Source organism: Leptodactylus fuscus, chromosome 9 (genome assembly GCF_031893055.1).
Source record: "Leptodactylus fuscus isolate aLepFus1 chromosome 9, aLepFus1.hap2, whole genome shotgun sequence".
Taxonomy (NCBI): domain Eukaryota; kingdom Metazoa; phylum Chordata; class Amphibia; order Anura; family Leptodactylidae; genus Leptodactylus; species Leptodactylus fuscus.
Window position 1 is genome coordinate 8,640,450 of NC_134273.1, and position 21,942 is coordinate 8,662,391.

General features: G+C 43.9%; 1 protein-coding gene across 1 annotated transcript in view; it reads left to right on the top strand.

The window, feature by feature from the left end:
* Positions 1-10,691: 10,691 nt before the first annotated feature.
* Positions 10,692-21,942, top strand: part of LEPR (leptin receptor) — a 34,913-nt gene continuing 23,662 nt past the window's right edge. Inside the window, exons 1-4 of the mRNA XM_075287245.1 lie at positions 10,692-10,748; positions 17,850-17,907; positions 19,643-19,954; positions 21,112-21,235. Of these exons, the coding sequence (XP_075143346.1) occupies positions 17,871-17,907; positions 19,643-19,954; positions 21,112-21,235 (473 nt within the window). The 5' untranslated portion in view covers positions 10,692-10,748; positions 17,850-17,870. The remainder of the gene's footprint in view (positions 10,749-17,849; positions 17,908-19,642; positions 19,955-21,111; positions 21,236-21,942) is intronic.

Genomic DNA, 21,942 nt, shown 5'->3' on the forward strand with positions numbered 1-21,942 from the left:
ACAAGAATATAACTACTATAATACTGCCCTCTATGTACAAGAATATAACTACTATAATACTACCTCCTATGTACAAGAATATAACTACTATAATACTGCTCCTATGTACAAGAATATAACTACTATAATACTACTCCTATGTACAAGAATATAACTACTATAATACTACTCCTATGTACAAGAATATAACCACTATAATACTACCTCCTATGTACAAGAATATAACCACTATAATACTACCTCCTATGTACAAGAATATAACTACTATAATACTACTCCTATGTACAAGAATATAACTACTATAATACTGCCTACAGCTCTGAAGTTGAAGCTCCACAAGCAGGCCTCCTATCTGTATCTGTAGCCCTCTCTATCTACACAGTTACGTATCTGATACATGCTTAGTATATTAGTAAGATGCAGATGAACTATATTTATGCCATTTCCCTACATACGGTATACAGTGTGCACCTGCAGCTACTCCACTGAGCAGATTATTATCACCATTACGGCCCAGCACTGACCAGAGCTTAGTGTTTGTATAATGCCGCTCCGCACATAATGTTCCAGGTAAGAGAACATGATAAACATTGGATATTCATCGCTGCTATTAACTGTTATTCTGCACAGCTCAAAGGCAGTAAGAGCCAATCCTGATGTCTGGGTTACATTATGTTTCCTCCATTTACACAATTAGTAGATTCACTTTTAGATGAAAATGACCTTTATTATGTTATTTGTTTAGTGCAGGTAGGATGGTAAGTGTATAGCGCCACCTCCAGGAAGGAAGAAAGGGAGGGGGAGAAGAAACAAATGAGAATGGAAGGAGGGAAGAACAGTGTGAAGAGAGGAGAGAACGGAGGAAGAAAGGAGTGGAAAGGAAACGATAAGGAAGGAAGGAAGAGAATAGGAGGGAGAATTGAAGAAAGAGGGGAAGAGAGAAGAAGGGAGGAGGAAGGAAATAAGTACAGAGGAAAGGAACAAATCAGGAGAGGAAGAAGTAAGTAAGGAGGAACTAAAGGGATTAAATGATGGAAAGAGGAAGAAAGGAGGGATGGCGGAAGGAGCAGGAATGGCAGGAAAGAAAGGGAAATTAAAGGAAGTCTGAGCTCAGCATATCAACCAAGCCCCATGAATCAGGGTCACTTGAATCAAACAGTGGGGTTTTTTTTGGTGCCTTAATTGCCAAGATATCACTAGTTTGTTAATATGTAAATTAGCTCTTTGCAGCCTAAGTCTTTGAAACAAAGCAGAGTCCTCATTGTTCCAAAAAGTTAATTTCCATATTAATGAAACTAATGAAATCTCCGCAACCGAGGCAGGATACACAAGGGGAAAACACCACGCGATTCAGGTAACAGTAACCTATTCATCTGCAGGGCTGGGGTGATATGCTGGGTCTGGTGACTATAACCTATCTATCTGCAGGGCTGGGGTGATATGCTGGGTCTGGTGACACTAACCTATCTATCTGCAGGGCTGGGGAGATATGCTGGGTCTGGTGACAGTAACCTATCTATCTGCAGGGCTGGGGTGATATGCTGGGTCTGGTGACAGTAACCTATCTATCTGCAGGGCTGGGGTGATAAGCTGGGTCTGGTCACACTAACCTATCTATCTGCAGGGCTGGGGTGATATGCTAGTTCTGGTGACAGTAACCTATCTATCTGCAGGGCTGGGGTGATATGCTGGGTCTGGTGACAGTAACCTTTCTATCTGCAGGACTGGGGTGATATGCTGGTTCTGGTGACAGTAACCTATCTATCTGCAGGGCTGGGGTGATATGCTGGTTCTGGTGACAGTAACCTATCTATCTGCAGGGCTGGGGTGATATGCTGGTTCTGGTGACTGTAACCTATCTATCTGCAGGGCTGAGGTGATATGCTGGTTCTGGTGACAGTAACCTATCTATCTGCAGGGCTGGGGTGATATGCTGGTTCTGGTGACAGTAATCTATCTATCTGCAGGGCTGGGTTGATATGCTGGTTCTGCTGACAGTAACCTATCTATCTGCAGGGCTGGGGTGATATGCTGGGTCTGGTGACAGTAACCTATCTATCTGCAGGGCTGGGGTGATATGGTGGGTCTGGTGACAGTAACCTATCTATCTGCAGGGCTGGGTGATATGCTGGTTCTGGTGACAGTAACCTATCTATCTGCAGGGCTGGGGTGATATGCTGGTTCTGGTGACAGTAACCTATCTATCTGCAGGACTGGGGTGATATGCTGGTTCTGGTGACAGTAACCTATCTATCTGCAGGACTGGGGTGATATGCTGGTTCTGGTGACAGTAACCTATCTATCTGCAGGGCTGGGGTGATATGCTGGTTCTGGTGACACTAACCTATCTATCTGCAGGGCTGGGGTGATATACTGGTTCTGGTGACAGTAACCTATCTATCTGCAGGGCTGGGTGATATGCTGGTTCTGGTGACAGTAACCTATCTATCTACAGGGCTGGGTTGATATGCTGGGTCTGGTTATAGTAACCTATCTATCTGCAGGGCTGGGGTGATATGCTGGTTCTGGTGACAGTAACCTATCTATCTACAGGGCTGGGGTGATATGGTGGGTCTGGTTATAGTAACCTATCTATCTGCAGGGCTGGGGTGATATGCTGGTTCTGGTGACAATAACCTATCTATCTGCAGGGCTGGGGTGATATGCTGGTTCTGGTGACAGTAACCTATCTATCTGCAGAGCTGGGGTGATATGGTGGGTCTGGTGACAGTAACCTATCTATCTACAGGGCTGGGGTGATATGGTGGGTCTGGTGACAGTAACCTATCTATCTGCAGGGCTGGGGTGATATGGTGGGTCTGGTGACAGTAACCTATCTATCTGCAGGGCTGGGGTGATATGCTGGTTCTGGTGACAGTAACCTATCTATCTGCAGGGCTGGGGTGATATGCTGGGTCTGGTGACAGTAACCTATCTATCTGCAGGGCTGGGGTGATATGCTGGTTCTGGTGACACTAACCTATCTATCTGCAGGGCTGGGGTGATATGGTGGGTCTGGTGACAGTAACCTATCTATCTACAGGGCTGGGGTGATATGGTGGGTCTGGTGACAGTAACCTATCTATCTGCAGGGCTGGGGTGATATGGTGGGTCTGGTGACAGTAACCTATCTATCTGCAGAGCTGGGGTGATATGGTGGGTCTGGTGACAGTAACCTATCTATCTGCAGGGCTGGGGTGATATGGTGGGTCTGGTGACAGTAACCTATCTATCTGCAGGGCTGGGGTGATATGGTGGGTCTGGTGACAGTAACCTATCTATCTGCAGAGCTGGGGTGATATGGTGGGTCTGGTGACAGTAACCTATCTATCTATCAGCTGCTAAGAGATCAGGATATTACTGAGCGGGGCCGAATCTTGTGCGTCCTGTTACAGTGTAATAAATTCTTGCACTGAATCAAGTGCATTCAATTACGGCCATGGCGGCCTCTTTAATGAATAGCTATTGATTCTCATAATACTCCAGTGGTGACAATGCTCAGACTCAGAGTGGACATTACTGACTCCATACAGGAGGATCGCCCACTTTATTACTGGCTCATTATGGGGACAGGACATGTTATCTACTGAGGTTGTTGCTTTTATAGATTTAGATATAATTATATAATAATGACAAAATGCGCTGCTCCTTGTGCTACTCCATATACTGTGCCATGCGCTGCTCCTTGTGCTACTCTGTATACTGTGCCATGCGCTGCTCCTTGTGCTACTCCGCATACTGTGCCATGCGCTGCTCCTTGTGCTACTCCGTATACTGTGCCATGCGCTGCTCCTTGTGCTACTCCGTATACTGTGCCATGCGCTGCTCCTTGTGCTACTCCGTATACTGTGTCATGCGCTGCTCCTTGTGCTACTCCGTATACTGTGTCATGCGCTGCGTCTTGTGCTACTCCATATACTGTGCCACGCGCTGCTTCTTGTGCTACTCCGTATACTGTGTCATGCGCTGCGTCTTGTGCTACTCCATATACTGTGCCATGCGCTGCTTCTTGTGCTACTCCATATACTGTGCCATGCGCTGCTCCTTGTTCTTCTCCGTATACTGTGCCATGCGCTGCTTCTTGTGCTACTCCATATACTGTGCCATGCGCTGCTCCTTGTGCTACTCCGTATACTGTGCCATGCGCTGCTCCTTGTGCTACTCCGTATACTGTGCCATGCGCTGCTCCTTGTGCTACTCCATATACTGTGCCATGCGCTGCTCCTTGTGCTACTCTGTATACTGTGCCATGCGCTGCTCCTTGTGCTACTCTGTATACTGTGCCATGCGCTGCTCCTTGTGCTACTCTGTATACTGTGCCATGCGCTGCTCCTTGTGCTACTCCATATACTGTGCCATGCGCTGCTCCTTGTGCTACTCCGTATACTGTGCCATGCGCTGCTCCTTGTGCTACTCCGTATACTGTGTCATGCGCTGCTCCTTGTGCTACTCCGTATACTGTGTCATGCGCTGCGTCTTGTGCTACTCCATATACTGTGCCACGCGCTGCTTCTTGTGCTACTCCGTATACTGTGTCATGCGCTGCGTCTTGTGCTACTCCATATACTGTGCCATGCGCTGCTTCTTGTGCTACTCCATATACTGTGCCATGCGCTGCTCCTTGTGCTTCTCCGTATACTGTGCCATGCGCTGCTTCTTGTGCTACTCCATATACTGTGCCATACGCTGCTCCTTGTGCTACTCCGTATACTGTGCCATGCGCTGCTCCTTGTGCTACTCCGTATACTGTGCCATGCGCTGCTCCTTGTGCTACTCCATATACTGTGCCATGCGCTGCTCCTTGTGCTACTCTGTATACTGTGCCATGCGCTGCTCCTTGTGCTACTCTGTATACTGTGCCATGCGCTGCTCCTTGTGCTACTCCATATACTGTGCCATGCGCTGCTCCTTGTGCTACTCCGTATACTGTGCCATGCGCTGCTCCTTGTGCTACTCCGTATACTGTGCCATGCGCTGCTCCTTGTGCTACTCCGTATACTGTGTCATGCGCTGCGTCTTGTGCTACTCCATATACTGTGCCACGCGCTGCTTCTTGTGCTACTCCGTATACTGTGTCATGCGCTGCGTCTTGTGCTACTCCATATACTGTGCCATGCGCTGCTTCTTGTGCTACTCCATATACTGTGCCATGCGCTGCTCCTTGTGCTTCTCCGTATACTGTGTCATGCGCTGCTCCTTGTGCTACTCCATATACTGTGCCATGCGCTGCTCCTTGTGCTACCCCGTATACTGTGCCATGCGCTGCTCCTTGTGCTACTCCATATACTGTGCCATGCGCTGCTCCTTGTGCTTCTCCGTATACTGTGTCATGCGCTGCTCCTTGTGCTACTCCATATACTGTGCCATGCGCTGCTCCTTGTGCTTCTCCGTATACTGTGTCATGCGCTGCGTCTTGTGCTACTCCATATACTGTGCCATGCGCTGCTTCTTGTGCTACTCCGTATACTGTGTCATGCGCTGCGTCTTGTGCTACTCCATATACTGTGCCATGCGCTGCTTCTTGTGCTACTCCATATACTGTGCCATGCGCTGCTCCTTGTGCTTCTCCGTATACTGTGTCATGCGCTGCTCCTTGTGCTACTCCATATACTGTGCCATGCGCTGCTCCTTGTGCTTCTCCGTATACTGTGTCATGCGCTGCTCCTTGTGCTACTCCATATACTGTGCCATGCGCTGCTCCTTGTGCTTCTCCGTATACTGTGTCATGCGCTGCTCCTTGTGCTTCTCCGTATACTGTGCCATGCGCTGCTCCTTGTGCTACTCCATATACTGTGCCATGCGCTGCTCCTTGTGCTACTCCGTATAGTGTGCCATGCGCTGCTCCTTGTGCTACTCCATATACTGTGTCATGCGCTGCTCCTTGTGCTACTCCGTATACTGTGTCATGCGCTGCTCCTTGTGCTTCTCCGTATACTGTGCCATGCGCTGCTCCTTGTGCTTCTCCGTATACTGTGTCATGCGCTGCTCCTTGTGCTACTCCGTATACTGTGTCATGCGCTGCTCCTTGTGCTACTCCGTATACTGTGTCATGCGCTGCTCCTTGTGCTTCTCCGTATACTGTGTCATGCGCTGCTCCTTGTGCTACTCCGTATACTGTGTCATGCGCTGCTCCTTATGCTTCTCCGTATACTGTGTCATGCGCTGCTCCTTGTGCTACTCCGTATACTGTGTCATGCGCTGCTCCTTGTGCTACTCCGTATACTGTGTCATGCGCTGCTCCTTGTGCTTCTCCGTATACTGTGTCATGCGCTGCTCCTTGTGCTACTCCGTATACTGTGTCATGCGCTGCTCCTTGTGCTTCTCCGTATACTGTGTCATGCGCTGCTCCTTATGCTTCTCCGTATACTGTGCCATGCGCTGCTCCTTGTGCTTCTCCGTATACTGTGTCATGCGCTGCTCCTTGTGCTTCTCCGTATACTGTGCCATGCGCTGCTCCTTGTGCTTCTCCATATACTGTGTCATGCGCTGCTCCTTGTGCTACTCCGTATACTGTGCCATGCGCTGCTCCTTGTGCTACTCTGTATACTGTGCCATGCGCTGCTCCTTGTGCTTCTCCGTATACTGTGTCATGCGCTGCTCCTTGTGCTACTCCGTATAGTGTGTCATGCGCTGCTCCTTGTGCTTCTCCGTATACTGTGTCATGCGCTGCTCCTTGTGCTACTCCGTATACTGTGTCATGCGCTGCTCCTTATGCTTCTCCGTATACTGTGCCATGCGCTGCTCCTTGTGCTTCTCCGTATACTGTGTCATGCGCTGCTCCTTGTGCTTCTCCGTATACTGTGCCATGCGCTGCTCCTTGTGCTTCTCCATATACTGTGCCATGCGCTGCTCCTTGTGCTACTCCATATACTGTGTCATGCGCTGCTCCTTGTGCTTCTCCGTATACTGTGTCATGCGCTGCTCCTTGTGCTTCTCCGTATACTGTGTCATGCGCTGCTCCTTGTGCTTCTCCATATACTGTGCCATGCGCTGCTCCTTGTGCTACTCCGTATAGTGTGTCATGCGCTGCTCCTTGTGCTACTCCGTATAGTGTGTCATGCGCTGCTCCTTGTGCTACTCCGTATACTGTGTCATGCGCTGCTCCTTGTGCTACTCTGTATACTGTGCCATGCGCTGCTCCTTGTGCTTCTCCGTATACTGTGTCATGCGCTGCTCCTTGTGCTACTCCATATACTGTGCCATGCGCTGCTCCTTGTGCTTCTCCGTATACTGTGTCATGCGCTGCTCCTTGTGCTTCTCCGTATACTGTGCCATGCGCTGCTCCTTGTGCTTCTCCATATACTGTGCCATGCGCTGCTCCTTGTGCTACTCCATATACTGTGTCATGCGCTGCTCCTTGTGCTTCTCCGTATACTGTGTCATGCGCTGCTCCTTGTGCTTCTCCGTATACTGTGTCATGCGCTGCTCCTTGTGCTTCTCCATATACTGTGCCATGCGCTGCTCCTTGTGCTACTCCATATACTGTGCCATGCGCTGCTCCTTGTGCTTCTCCGTATACTGTGTCATGCGCTGCTCCTTGTGCTTCTCCGTATACTGTGCCATGCGCTGCTCCTTGTGCTTCTCCGTATACTGTGCCATGCGCTGCTCCTTGTGCTACTCCATATACTGTGCCATGCGCTGCTCCTTGTGCTTCTCCGTATACTGTGCCATGCGCTGCTCCTTGTGCTACTCCATATACTGTGCCATGCGCTGCTCCTTGTGCTACTCCGTATAGTGTGTCATGCGCTGCTCTAACGTAACCCCTTAACCCTCCTCTGTCCCCGCTCCCACATTTCCCCACATGATATGATGTCATCTCATGCTAACTTTATAGGTCCAAGCTCCATCCACATGTTACAGGACACGACTGTTGACGGCTCATAAAGTCTTATGTTTGTGTAATGACAGTCACCTCTATTACAGGATTGTCTGTCCTCTGTATAAGCAATGCCGCCCCTGCTACCTCTTGTGTCACCCCCTCTACCTCATAGATTGTAAGCTCTTGTGAGCAGGGCCCTCAGTCCCATTGTGTGAAATGACTTTCTTTGTAATGTATCTTTCTGTATTTGAACCCTACAAATTGTACAGCGCTGCGGAATATGTTGGCGCTATAGAAATAAAATGTATTATTATTATTACCTCTGACTGTCGTCATTCTCTTTCCTCATCTTCTCCTTTGGGCCCAGACCACCATGATCACTTCTTCCACCTCTGCAGGGCTTGGTACACAGACATCTGAGATTCTATTCTCTCCTGTTATCCCCTCCATCTTGGTGCCCTAACAGTGTCATCCTGCTGCTGCCCCTAATATTATGTCTAATGCTATGCTGCCCAGTTCTCCCCAATTATTGTCATACATATAGCCCCCTCCCTGTAAACACTAGTACTACACAGATAGTGCCCTGACAGTAACCAATGTCACATATACTGTCCTAATTGTGGCCAGCATTTACTGTATAGTAAAAGACCCCCTGTAGTAAAAATGCTCCCCCAGTGTGCCCTTTTATTAAAAGCCCCCCATTGTAGTAATGCCCCCAAAGAAATAATCCTTCAGCTTTGTCTCTCATTAGTAATAACATCCAAACCAATAATAATGCTAACCAGCATGCCCTCATTTGTCATAGTGTTCCAATGGTATTAATGTTTGTCCATTGTGCCCCTATTAGTAATCGTGCCTTGATAGTGTCCCCCATAGTAAAATGCTCCCCTTTGTGCACTGTAAAAGGTTCCTAAATTAAACTGTTCACCTGAAAAAAAAAAAAAAAAAAACCTCACGTCCTTTCTGTCCCAGCCACGGTCTGCGATGTGCTGCAGCTTACATGGCAGTCTTTGGCTCCAGCTCTCATAATCGACTGTTATTCCTATTGACTTTAACAATCGGCAGCTACAGGATACAAGAGGAGACCTATAAAACCTTATTGTGGGGTCTGGGATTTATATTTGTTCTATCAGGGGTCTGCATTTGTCTAATTTCTAAATCATTTCTAATATCTGAATTGTTTTCAATAGATATCTATGCCATAGTTCACACAGTATAGCATTTTCTACACATTAATTTGAAATCAGCGACGTCGCATAAAAAGAGACCTGACCTGTTTTTTTCAACTTTGAAATTTACCTTTGAAATGAAGAAGATTTTTTTTTCTAAATGTGACCTGACTCTGCAACTCAGAAATAGGCAGATAAATTTGCCCTGGAAAACTCACTGATTTTGAAGGAGAATTCTGCACGAAATCAGTATCGCATTTCATTGCCTAAAACTTTAGACATAGGAACATGCCCTTATGCCGTTTATTGGGCCGGTTTCTTGTGGTGTTTATTGGTCCGGTTCCTGAGCTGTTCCTTGTGCTATTTATTGGTCTTGTTCATTGTACTGGTTTTTGCGCTGGTTCCTTGTACTGGTTATTGGGCTGGTTCCTGAGTTGTTCCTTGTGCAGTTTATTGGACTTGTTTCTTGTTCAGTTTATTGAGTTGGTTCCTTGTGCAGTTTATTGAATTTGTTCCTTGTGCAGTTTATTGGACTGCTTCCTTGTTCTGTTTATTGGGCTGGTTCCTGGTGCTGTTTATTGGGCTGGCTCCTGAGTTGTTCCTTGTCCTGTTTATTGTGTTGGTTCTTTGTGCAGTTTACTAGGCTGGTTCCTTGTGCTGTTTATTGGACTTGTTCCTTGTGCAGTTTATTGGATTGGTTCCTTGTGCAGTTTATTGGGCTGGTTCCTGAGCTGTTTATCGGGCTGGTTCCTTGTGCTGTTTATTGGGCTGGTTCCTTGTGCTGTTTATTGGGCTGGTTCCTGGTGCTGTTTATTGGGCTGGTTCCTGAGTAGATCCTTGTGCTCTTTATTGAGTTGGTTCCTTGTGCAGTTTACTAGGCTGGTTCCTTGTGCTGTTTATTGGACTTGTTCCTTGTGCAGTTTTTGGATTGGTTCCTTGTGCAGTTTATTGGACTTGTTTCTTGTGCAGTTTATTGAGTTGGTTCCTTGTGCATTCTATATTCTGGTCTGGGGTCTGCATTTATTTGGGGTGCTTGGGATTAGTGCTCTTCTTGCAGAGTTCCTAAGATATACTGTACTGTACATATCAGGCTAGTTTAGGATCTGTATTCATTCTAGAGTTGGGGCTTGGGTCTGTATTCATTCTAGAGTCGGGTCTTGGGTCTGTATTCATTCTAGAGTCGGGTCTTGGGTCGGTACTCATTCAATATTCTGGTCTGGGGTCTTTATTTATTTTGGGGCCTGGGATCTGTAGTCTTCTTGCAGAATTCCTGAGCTAGGTCGTACTGTACATTCCATTCTGGTTTGCATTCCACCCTTCACTCCAGGATTTATAGTCCGCACCATACATAACCTATAGGGCCATTAGCAGGGGTCCCACAAGCACGCTATGACACGTTCTGTCTCCTTGGTGTCCATGGTATGGCTGTCACGTTGCAGCAGTCTGTAATTACATTGATACGATTTGCACTTTCTTGCTCCCAGGTGGCCCCCTGATAAACGATACAGATGTCCCTGGTGTCCTGATGGCATCTCTGCCAGCTCACTTCACCCTTCAATGAGCAGCTCTGTGATTCAGCTTTGCAGTCCTTAGCATATGTCAGCCCCTTACCCTCCCCTGTGTATGTGGGAGCGGGGCTGGCTCTACTAGGGGGTGTGATGGCTCATCCCCACATCAGGATCTAGAACTGCACACACAAAGCTAGAAGAGCCTGCAACTACTTCACACACTGACACCACTCTGCTGCTGCAGCTGCGCTGGTAAGGGACACGATTTCCAAGACTCTTGTCACTTTATTATTTTCTACTCTTCTTATTGGATATAGAGCTGAGTGTGTGAGATGTTGCAGAGCTGAGCTTGTCAGATGTTGCAGAGCTGAGTTTGTCAGATGTTGCAGAGCTGAGTTTGTCAGATGTTGCAGAGCTGAGTTTGTCATTTGGGACAACTCAGTAATATAAGTTATAGTCTATGCATCTCTAAGCATATAGAGCTCTGCTACATCTGTCCATGAATTGACTTTTGTAGAATAATAATTTCTCATAGTCATTGAGACTACTTTGATTTTATGTGTAAATTTCCAAGTTGTCAATTGCCAGTGTCAGGATTATAGTTTATATCACTGTTGTCAGCTATCAGAATCATTCTATAGGAATTCAGTTATGTGTATAAATATATCATTATGGTCTAATATATTGTTTCTGTCAATTGTCAGAGTCATGCTATAGGCTTATATCATTATATGTGCCTGTCTCATCTATGTAATATCTATCAGTGTACATATATATTCAGATATACATAGATTGTTAAATATTGCACTTATTGTCAATTGTCAGAGTCATGCTATAGACATGTGGTATTCTATTCATCTGTTTCATCGATATAATATCAACTATCAGTGTCGCTACATACTGTATGCATATGTATTTATGTTATTAATATATTGTTATTGTCAATTGTCAGGGTCATGCTATAGGCTTATATTATACTCATCTATATCATGTATGTAATATTCACATACATACCATATCAGTGTCACTATATATTGTGTACATACAGTGTATCTTTATGGTCAAATATATTGCCATTGTCATTTGTCATGCTATGGGCTTATATTATTATATTCATTGGTCTAATCTCATATCAGCTATCAGTGTCAACGCTCTGCATGAATCTTTATGGTCAAATATCGTAGTCGCTGTCCGTTGCCAGTCTATAGGTATCCTGGAGCTATACTATCAGCGTCCGTGTGTTTGTCATTGTCAGCTGCCAGCCTTGTACTTAAGCGCATGTTTATTCTTCTCTGTCAAGTCCATGAGTCTTTCTTGTCACCTATCAGTGTGACTGTATATGTTATTATTCCCACCCACCGGCATTGTACTGTATACATCTATACTGACTGACAGCCGGCAGCCTGTGACTGCACGTGTGTTACTGACTGCCAATGCATGCTCTGTAAATAGTTGTCAATTTTTGGAAACTTTTTAGGCAGTCATAAAGTCTAAGACGACTCCTTTCAAAAAGAAGTGACAATCTGCTGCGGTGCCCACCACCGACTACCAGGAATCTACTATGCAGCGACCTCTGCTGGGGAAATGTAGTATTACATGGTGTGCTCATAGAATGGAGGTCTTAGATATTAATCTGGTCATTTAGATAGAATTTAATAATTATGGTGCAATTTTCTGTCCTATGGAGATGGACATTGCAGTATTATAATCAATCAGTCTTAAAGGGATTGCATGACATTACAAAAGCATGGTTGTTTTAAAAATAGTGCCACTCTTCTCTATGTGGTTGTGTCTGGTACTGCAACTCAACAGCATTAGTATCAACCCCAAGAACACTTGTAAAAAGGAGACATAGCGCTATTAATGTAAATAAGCATAAACCCCACCCCTGAGGTACGGGTAGTGGGACAGTCCCATAAGTCCTGCAGTCACGGGGTATTATAAATGGGATATTTAGGGGCATGGTTATGAATTACAATAAAGTGTCAGTATACATATGGGTACCGCCAAAAAAGTGTCAGTATAGATCTGGGAAAACCTTTAGGTTCCTGTTGAGTAGAATCCATTTGCAAATTGATAATATCATACTACATTATAATTTTGTGTTATGTTTTGGCATTTTTGTTTTGCAAAGATTGGACTTCATAGACTCTATTAACTATGTTACTACACAGATAAGCCCCTTCCCCTTTAAATCCACATTCCTAACATGTCAGGTGACTTCCTCCGCCAGTCCTTTATATGAAGCTTCGTTAGTGCGACGTTAATGAGCTGCGATAACTGAGCGCTTTATAGAGCGGCACCTGCTTGTAATAATGAGTATTCATCCCGTGATCTGCCGGGATATCGACGCTTCCTGGAAGGCGAGGAGAAGCAGGTTATGAGCCGGCTACGATTTATACAGGGCGGCTCAGCCAGGCAGCACTGGGGCTTCTTCATTGGTGTGTGATGATGTCATCATTAGATCATTATGTATTCAAGGATGCTGACATCATGACCCAAAATTAGTAGAAGCCTGCAAGATTAGTGTTAGTGGCCATGTTAGGGACTGCACGGATGGACATTACAAGCACATCTCGATGTACCCTTATTTTATTTGTTATTCTAAATAGATCTAATATTCTATGTATTAATGCAGGCAAATAAATTCTCTCTGCCTGTAGTCACCACTAGAGGGAGCTCAGGAGCACGTTTTATACAGCCCATAGATTGAGCAGCTTAAAGCAAATATGCCACATTTGAACATAAGAAGTAGATTCTTAAATGTAAGGGTTACTTTCCTGAAATAGCAGCACTACACCTGTCAATAGGCTGTCTGGTATTGCAGCTTATCACAAAGAATACAACTCTGCTGTGCCAGGGCGCATGGACAGGTCATCTGTCCTCATTCATCGCTATTTTATTGCAGTTTTCACCACTAAACTGAATGGAACCAAGCTGCAATACCACACACAACCTGTAGACAGGCATGGCGCTGTTGTTGTAAGAGAGCAGTCATGTTTTCCTAATTCTAGACAACATATGGCTCTTATTGACCTGAATAAGATACTTTTTATATGGATCTCCCCCTAGTGGTTTCAGAATGAAATATACTGGAAATCCTACTTAGTGACATCTAAGTCGGTGTTCACATTCATAGAGGATGGCTACCAGTCATGCAGTAGGACTAACCACTGGATGTCTAAATCCAAGGTAGTCAATGAATAAATGACAGGTTACACTAAATCTTACCCAATATATGAAATATATCAGTCTGCCCAGCTCCTCCTACTCTGCAACCTGCTCAGATGGTATTTTTATCATGCCGTTATCCCTTTAAAGGGGACATTACATCCCTCTACCAGCTCTAATTTTTAGGATTTTTCAAGAGGTGGCGCTCTACTGTTTCTTGCACAGTTGGAATTTTTTCTCTAGCCCCCACCGTTCTTGAGTAATCATTGCTGTTAGTTTCAGCACAGTAATACTTTCTAGGTGGGCGGTCCAAGACTTGAGCAGATAGTCTGGGACCCGCCCACCAGACAATAGAGAACACTATTGTGCTGAAACTTACACAAATGATTGCTCAGGAACGGTGGGGACTAGATGAAAAATTCCAACTATGCTGGAATCAGTGGAGCAACGACTATTGAAGGATGCAAAGAGATGGAGTTGGTGAGAGGTTCACTTTAAACTGACCACAGAGCCAACATGGAAATCTTACTCATCCTGTTTACCTTCCGCTCCGTGCAGTATAAATTGATGTGGAATGGTCTGTTATTTGCTCAGGTTCAATATTACAAAGCTTTTAGGAGACTGTGGTCCGGATTTACTAACAAGCACTTAATAGCTTCACCTGCAGAATAAGCGTGGCGCGGCGCTGGCAGGACGGGCGTCTAACGAGCGCTGCATTCATTTTGACTCTTACCTGTTCACGCCTGAGGTCTCCCATTATAATACATTTAACATGTAGCAAATAATGATTTTACTGTAAAACCAGCCCAGGGTACTAGAGAAAAAACTGGAACAGGACGCAATGTGCACAGTGCCGTAGTCCCTGCTGGGAGGTGTTCATTAAGGTTAGCAGGTCAGTCATTTAGAGGAAGGCAGCATGAGCATAATATATAGGCGGGGGGGGGGGATACAACAGATCTCGGCGTATGTTGGATGTCCTCGCCACGTTTTGTGACATTTACATGCTCTATGTTGATGGTGATGTAAGTTGTTTTGGAACAAGTACCAATAGCTCCCCACAGAACATAATCTGGAGGTGTGAGATTCGGTGACCATGGTGGCCTTATGTCCTTGAAGATTAATCTATCCCCAAAAATATTGCACAGTACCACCATGGAGGTGCCAGCTGTGTGTACAGAAACATTGTCCTGCTGGGAAAGTGAATGTCTGACGAAAAGCACAGACTCTGCCGCGACGTTCTGTCTTAGACAATGTACATCTGTCTTGTGTATTAAAGGAAAACTACAATTTTGTTTTGTGTTGATGAGGGCTCCCCCTAGTGGTCGTTACAGACAGAGAGAATTGTAGAATTTAGAGAGGTTGTATCGAGCTCATAAGATGGAGAATAACTTCATGATCACCGGGGGTCCAACTGCAGGAATCCCCCTGAGAATGGGCATCTAGCTCCCCTGTCCTGATACCGCATGTGCTCTGCTGCGCCATTCATTGTCTATGGGAGTGCTGCAGATATCTAAGTAAAAAGTGAAGCACCTCACCCCAAATCCCCACAGTAGGTCCCTCATTGACCCTGAAGCTATCCTCTATCCTGTCTGTCCCACTCCATGCCCTCACCTCCAGACCAGTTACACACACCAGACACATACAGCTATCTGTGCAGGTCCTTATACAGTAACAAGACCTGCGGACATATGGTCATGTGATTATTTCTGTGCAGGTCCTTCTACACTTACAGGTCCTGCACACAGTTGTGACTTCAGGAACCATTGTTACATTGTACTTTGTACTTTTTCTTGGCAAAAACTGTGGTAACCACAAGGTGCAAAACATCTTTGGCTTGTTTGATGATCCACCATTGGACGCCAGGTCCTGGGTATGAGCGCAGTCCTTGTGTCCCCTATAACTGTGCACTGGAGTGCAAGGGAAGTTAACCTATATTGTAAACTGAGAAGACCTCAAAGTCTTTGAGGACAGAACATTGTGTCCCTCTGCTTGTTTGGTAGGGAAGTAATGAGAGTAATGAAGGTGATTATATCAGTAACTGTGTACCGGCCCTTTAATTGGGTTTTTCTATTTTCTTTAGCGCCGATTAGATGGAGCTTGAAGGTTGAATTATTCTTCCAACTGAAAGAGGTTTATTAGAAGGATATGGATGAGGAGATCGAACGTCTGCACCCTGGGAGTCACGGCGTGACGGATCTGTCACAATGGCCCCCAGAATATGGCATCGAATCTTGTTAGGCCTTAAAGAATTACTCCGAGTGTGGACGGAGACAACGTGAAGGATCCCAGAGCTTGTCAATCAGGAGAAGTCACCACTGGGGGAGGCCGAGAACTTCCCAAGTGTGGTCCTCAAGGGTCTGATATGATCAGGAGGAAGATATTAAGATATCTGTATATGTAGAAGTGCGGACTGAGCCATGAGATGGTGCCAAATACATCCAGATATGTCACTGCACTATGTATAAGGCCCAAGTCCTAAGAGCCCCAAGGGTTTGTTTACACCCGGGGCCACAGAAGGAACTAGGGACTTAGTAGCCCCAGTACCCGCTGTTATATGTCAGATTTGATCAAATTTATCACATCTGGTATCTATCTCCTATCTATCTATCTATCTATCTATCTATCTATCTATCTCTCTATCTCCTATCTATCTATCTATCTATCTATCTATCTATCTATCTCCTATCTATCTATCTATCTATCTATCTATCTATCTATCTATCTATCTCTCTATCTCCTATCTATCTATCTATCTATCTCCTATCTATCTATCTATCTCCTATCTATCTATCTATCTATCTATCTATCTATCTATCTATCTATCTATCTCCTATCTATCTATCTATCTATCTCCTATCTATCTATCTATCTATCTATCTATCTATCTCCTATCTATCTATCTATCTATCTATCTATCTATCTATCTATCTATCATCTATCTATCTATCTATCTATCTATCTATCTATCTATCTATCTATATCTACTTACCTATCTATCTTATCGCGCACTACCTGCAGCGGCCATATTGTTATTCTGTCTGCATCAATGCATGCGCCATACTGCGAGGTAACAATGGGGGGGATTATTGACATGGAGTGTGGGAGTTAATGTTGCGATTCTGTTACAATGTAACATATTCATTTTCTACTATAATTCTGTGACCTGAAACAATAAAACAGTCTTTACAGGCGACTCCTCGGGGGCTCGGAGGTGACTTGATTTCTAATGATAATACATGGAGACTGGTTGTACTAGAGTTTAACCCTTCCCGCAGCAGACATTTTCTGCTTTTGCTTTTTACTTTCCGCCTTCCAGACATCATGGCCTAGTTATTTTTTGTTCAAAAAAACTGCATAAGAGCTTATTTTCTGCAGGATGAAATATATTATATAACGGCCCATTTAGGATTCTGCCTGGTGTATGGAGAAGCCGGAAAATAATCTAATTGGGGTGTATTTGGGAAAAATTAAGATGACCCTTTCTTATGGGCCATGTTTTTACTGTGTGGTAAAAATAATGTAGATTTTTGTATATCTTTATTTTGCGTATCACGACAATGACAGCGAGACAAAACATATATTGGTATTTTAATGTTTTAAAATAAACAAAAATTTTCATTGTTTCTTTGATTTTATATCTCCATATATGGAGCCGTGTTAAGATTTCTTTTCGCAGGGCAAGTTGTACTAGAACAAGTTGATCCCTATGTAATTGGTTGACACCAAAGTTTCTCAGAGATGGATATGACTAATAGGAGTGTTATGTCTTATGTATTCTAGATCTTGACAATATTTGCTGATTTTATTACATAGTAACAATTGGTGACATTTTTCTTTCCTTCTGTTATGAGATGGGTTTTTCTAATGTAGCTTATAGAGCGGCCTATCATTGCTGGTGCGCAGTGATCTCGCATATACATTACTCATTCACACAGGTCTCCCCCAGTGCAAACAAATAAGCCCCCGAGTAACATCCATAGGAAACATAACTCACCTGGATTAATATGATAATTAGATAGGGCCGGAGGGAGGGGGCCACAGGGGTCATTCACACGGGGTTAATCCAGATCCTTCTGACAGCAAATAGATTAATCAATAAACCTTCTACGCTGGAGGAATGCCGATGTATCTGTCACCATGGAGGAAACTTCTGTGCTCAAGAGATCACATGTTGTATTTCAGGTTTGTCTGTAAGAAGAAGACATGATCCTACGATGGATATTCGCAGCTCTACTTCAAGGTAAGACAAATGGTCTATCTATCTATCTATCTATCTATCTATCTATCTATCTATCTCCTATCTATCTATCTATCTCCTATCTATCTATCTATCTATCTATCTATCTATCTATCTCCTATCTATCTATTATCTATCTATCTATCTATCTATCTATCTATCTATCTCCTATCTATCTATCTCCTATCTATCTATTATCTATCTATCTATCTATCTATCTATCTATCTATCTCCTATCTATCTATCTATCTATCTATCTATCTATCTATCTATCTATCTATCTCCTATCTATCTATCTCCTATCTATCTATTATCTATCTATCTATCTATCTATCTATCTATCTATCTCCTATCTATCTATTATCTATCTATCTATCTATCTATCTATCTATCTATCTCCTATCTATCTCCTATCTATCTATCTATCTATCTATCTATCTATCTATCTATCTCTCTATCTATCTCTCTATCTATCTCTCTATCTATAATTTATGTGTGATTATATCTCAGAGTTACTCTCTACAATCCACATCATAGAATGTAATTTCCTGAACTTACCATTTTTAATTTAAGAGAATGTTCAGAACCCAAGGCCTGGCTATTAGTGACAGCGGGTTGTGATATATAGACTTTATTGTGATACGTCTGGTTCCTAATGGAGTTCTATTATAGGGTGATTAGTGGACCTATTATATGATAGTCATGTGACATGAAGTATATACCCTCTCATATATCACACCCATAAACCACTTCTATATACTGACAGGCAGATTGTCCAGTGTGTCAGGATGGAGAAGGGAATACAGTGGGGACTTCTCGCCTCCTTATTGTTCGCTCTCCTCGTTTGATGACAATGATTTAATCAATAGATGTCTAATCCTAATAGTGATTATTACAGGTGTAATTAGACATGGCCGGGCCCCATAATAACTAAGTGTAAGGGCCCACTCACTACGCAGCGCACTATAATCCCCCCTGTGTCTGGCTCTGGCTTTGCAGACTGTTGTGCTCTATTTCTTCTCTGTACACAGCCAAAGCTATTTTTAACATTTACATGGGTTTCCAGTTACCAAACTGCATTGCGTTCCAAGAGCTTAGATGACAGCTCAAGATGTAGATGCAGCTTTAGATGTGACTGGAGCATACCATAATAGAATACAGTATACAATACAATCTCCTACTATGCTGTATATACAGCTGCTATACTCACCAAAGTGTCTTCATGGTTCCTGACCACAAACAAGCCCTGAGCGTAGTCTGACCCTGCAGACACGTCTTACTCCGCTTCCTATACCCTGTTTACATGGACAGGTGGCAGAAAGTAACTCATGACCAGGATCAGAGGACACTCAAGGTTTGTTACCATAAAACACAGAGTTGTGCATTGGAGCTGTAGAGATACATTGTAACAAATAGTTGTTGCAAAATTCTACACATCCTCTTATTCAACTTGTAAGTGATAACGCAAGTCCTGGTAGACTAAAGTTACATATAAAAGTCAATACCAAAAAACCTGCATTTAGTATTAGAGGTAGTGGAAGGGGTTGAATACTTATGCAAAGCACTATACAGTATGGACAGGGGGAAGGTATGTGAAGACCAGATGTAGAAATGTTAGTGAGAAGTTGCACCAAACTGGGCTTTTTCAATTGTCAGTGATTGCTGGGAGTTGTAGTTTTGTCACAGCTGGAGAAGTAAAGGTAGAAAATGTGTGACTGAGATATGTCTCTTTATCTAGAATGTCTCACAATATCCATGGTATCACCTGAGGCGCACATACTGCCCCCTACAGGAGGCTACATTACTTACCTGTTGTCCAATACATCTTCACATTCTCCACCGTTGGAAGGTCTGGTATCAGAAGTGGCCACCAAGCACCAAGGAGAACTACAGCAGAGGAACTTCTCATGTACCAAAGTACAGCACAACAAAATAACAGAATATGGCGTCCTGTGCCTGTGGAATGGAGTGGGAGATAACGCTGACACAATGGTGGAAGAGTATGTGGAGTTCAAGAAGATCCTGGTCTCTTCAGATTCACATCTAGTAGGTGTGTGAGTAATACTATAGAGCAATGCAGACTAATCTTCTATGATACTGCAGAGCTGCGCTCACTATTCTTCCAGTACAGTCACTGTGTACATACATTACATTACTTATCCTGTATTATACTCCAGAGCTGCGCTCACTATTCTGTAATGTATGTACACAGTGACTGTACCAGCAGAATAGTGAGCGCAGCTCTGGAGTATAATACAGGATAAGTAATGTAATGTATGTACACAGTGACTGTACCAGCAGAATAGTGAGCGCAGCTCTGGAGTATAATACAGGATAAGTAATGTAATGTATGTACACAGTGACTGCACCAGCAGAATAGTGAGCGCAGCTCTGGAGTATAATACAGGATAAGTAATGTAATGTATGTACACAGTGACTACACCAGCAGAATAGTGAGCACAGCTCTGGAGTATAATTCAGGATAAGTAATGTATGTACACAGTGACTGTACCAGCAGAATAGTGAGCGCAGCTCTGGAGTATAATTCAGGATAAGTAATGTAATGTATGTACACAGTGACTGCACCAGCAGAATAGTGAGCACAGCTCTGGAGTATAATACAGGATAAGTAATGTAATGTATGTACACAGTGACTGCACCAGCAGAATAGTGAGCACAGCTCTGGAGTATAATACAGGATAAGTAATGTAATGTATGTACACAGTGACTGCACCAGCAGAATAGTGAGTGCAGCTCTGGAGTATAATACAGGATAAGTAATGTAATGTATGTACACAGTGACTGTACCTGCAGAATAGTAAGCGCAGCTCTGGAGTATAATACAGGATAAGTAATGTAATGTATGTACACAGTGACTGCACCAGCAGAATAGTGAGCACAGCTCTGGAGTATAATACAGGATAAGTAATGTAATGTATGTACACAGTGACTGCACCAGCAGAATAGTGAGCACAGCTCTGGAGTATGACACCCAAGCACTGTTGCCTGATAGTGCCCAATTGCTCCTTTTCCACATTAGAAGACACTAGTACTATACATCCCACATGGTAGGTTGGGGTTCTGTTACACTTTTGCACTTGGACCCCTGAGCATTAAGTTAGACCTCTTCTATAAGCCCCCCAGTATGTACTGATGTCTTTTTTGGACATACCGGGTTTATATTCTGTGTATTTCTTCATATGACAGATCACACGTGGCAGTTGCAATGCTTTATGGGAGAAAACACCAACCAGATTACATGTGAGATACAGTATATGACACAGGAGCTGGACATGATGGTGGAGTTTATGCCTCATCTATATTATGCAAGGTGAGTGTGTAAATGCTGCAGCATACAGAGTGTAATATTATAATATACACGGGGGCTGGAGGACACAGAAGCAGAACCTGTATATCATGTATAGTTACCTATGCTGGATTAAGGGGGAGACCAACTGGGCAGTTACCCAGGGATCCTACTTTCCAAAACCAGACACCCGGCTCCCACTTGGAGTCAAAAAATGTAAAGTTCTACAGTTCTAACCCTCCTGAGATTTTCCTGTTACTCCTTCACCTCCCTAGACCTCCAGTGACTTCACCTTTAATCATATGGAAATATTATTTAGTTACTGTGTGGCGGTATTATTTCAGCACTGAATGGCAATTTTATCTTGGACATTCAATGTCACTGTTATGTGGCGAATATATGACAATGTTATATGGGTTCTATATTGTAGTATTAGTTGGACACCATATAGAAGTATTATTTAGACATTGTGTGGCAGTATTATTTGGGCACTAAATGGCAGTTTTATCTTAGACGTTCGATGTCAATGTTGTGTGTTAAATATATGACAATGTTATATGGGTTCTATATAGTAGTATTAATCGGATACCATATAGAAGTATTATATAGGCACTGTGTGGCGGTATTATTTGGGCACTAAATGGCAATTTTATCTTGGACGTTCGATGTCAATGTTGTGTGTTAAATATATGACAATGTTATATGGGTTCTATATCGTAGTATTAGTTGAA